Genomic DNA, 1713 nt, shown 5'->3' on the forward strand with positions numbered 1-1713 from the left:
ATAATTAGTAAAGCTGATAGTTAGATTAAATATTTAGAGTACAAATGAATGAATAATTATTCCTGGCCTTTCTTGGAATGTAAATGTACAACAGTTCATCTTTTCACCTCCTTCTTCACTAATTTTTTTACTCATTTGATACTCTCCTTTTCTCTCCTTTAATCTTGAGATTAAATCATCTTTTTCCTCATGCCATATATACACACATGTGTACATAAGCGCTCAAATCCTACCTCTGAGAGATAGACTGTTCTTTATATTTGCTGTGCAGTCTGTACATGGATTTAAATTACAACCACAGCCCTGACCCATGTGGCTTAGTTGAGCCACCCAATGCCCACCCATGGGCATTGTCCCACAAGGAAAAAGTTTGCCAGATCTGTCCAAGTCTGGGCACATGCCTGGGCTGTGGTTTGGTTTTCCTGATCACAGTGCCGCTCAGGCCAGGTACAGGCCATGTCTCTCAACTAATTGGTTGAGAGACAACCAATTAGTATTTCTCTTGCACATTGCTGCTTCTCTTTATCTCTTTCTCCTAACCTTTCCCTCTCTCCAAAAATAAATAAATCAATTGTTGTAAAAAATTACAACCAGCTAATAAGAATAAAAATGTTATATTTAGCATTAATTGGAACAAGCTGGATAGCAAAGGAGCTACAAATATGCACTTAGGTGTCAGTTTTAAATGAGCCTCTTCTACAGGACTTGACATTGGAAACCCGAAGTTTTCCTTGTTGTTGGTGCCAAACAGGTAAATAGGCATCACTCTCAATGGGAGAAGAAAACCAAACCTTTGTGGCTGAGTTCATCTTCCTCGGCCTTTCACGGGACTTGCACACACAGATCCTGCTGTTTATTCTTTTCCTCATCATTTATCTGTTGACTGTGCTTGGAAACCTGCTTATCATCGTTCTCATCTTCGTGGACTCTCAGCTTCACACACCCATGTATTTTTTCCTTAGAAACCTCTCTTTCGCAGATCTTTGTTTCTCTACTAGCATTGTCCCTCAAGTGTTGGTCCACTTCCTGGTAAATAGGAAAACTATTTCTTTTGGAGGGTGTGTGGCACAGATAATTGCCTTCCTTCTGGTTGGGTGCACAGAGTGTGCACTGCTGGCAGTGATGTCCTATGACCGGTATGTGGCTGTCTGCAAGCCCCTGCACTACTCCACCATCATGACACCACAGGTGTGTCTCCAGCTGGCCATAGCATCCTGGGCCAGTGGGACAGTAGTGTCTCTGGTGGACACCACCTTTACCTTCCGACTTCCCTATCGAGGACAGAACATTATCAATCACTACTTTTGTGAACCTCCTGCTCTCCTGAAGCTGGCTTCAGCAGACACCTACAGCACAGAAATGGCCATCTTTGCAATGGGTGTGGTCATCCTCCTAGCTCCTGTCTCCCTGATCCTTGTCTCCTACTGGCATATTATCTCCACTGTGATCCAGATGCAGTCCGGGGAGGGCAGGCTCAAGGCTTTCTCTACCTGTGGCTCCCACCTCATTGTCGTTGTCCTTTTCTATGGGTCAGGAATATTCACCTACATGCGGCCCAACTCCAAGACCACAAAAGAGCGGGATAAGATGATATCTGTCTTTTATACAGTGGTGACACCAATGTTGAACCCCATAATTTATAGCCTGAGAAACAAGGATGTCAAAGGGGCTCTCAAAAAACTAACTAGAAGAAAGACTTCTCACAAGCAGTGA

At 43.5% G+C, this 1713-nt stretch overlaps 1 protein-coding gene across 1 annotated transcript; it reads left to right on the forward strand.

Moving 5' to 3' along the window:
- The first annotated feature begins 747 nt into the window (after positions 1-747).
- Positions 748-1713, forward strand: LOC128628433 (olfactory receptor 2D3). Its single transcript, XM_053672250.1, has one exon. The coding sequence runs from the start codon at positions 772-774 to the stop codon at positions 1711-1713; it is 942 nt and encodes a 313-aa protein (XP_053528225.1). The 5' UTR covers positions 748-771.

Source organism: Artibeus jamaicensis, unplaced genomic scaffold (assembly GCF_021234435.1).
Source record: "Artibeus jamaicensis isolate MK-2021 breed Jamaican fruit bat unplaced genomic scaffold, CSHL_Jam_final contig_759, whole genome shotgun sequence".
Classification (NCBI taxonomy): Eukaryota; Metazoa; Chordata; class Mammalia; order Chiroptera; family Phyllostomidae; genus Artibeus; species Artibeus jamaicensis.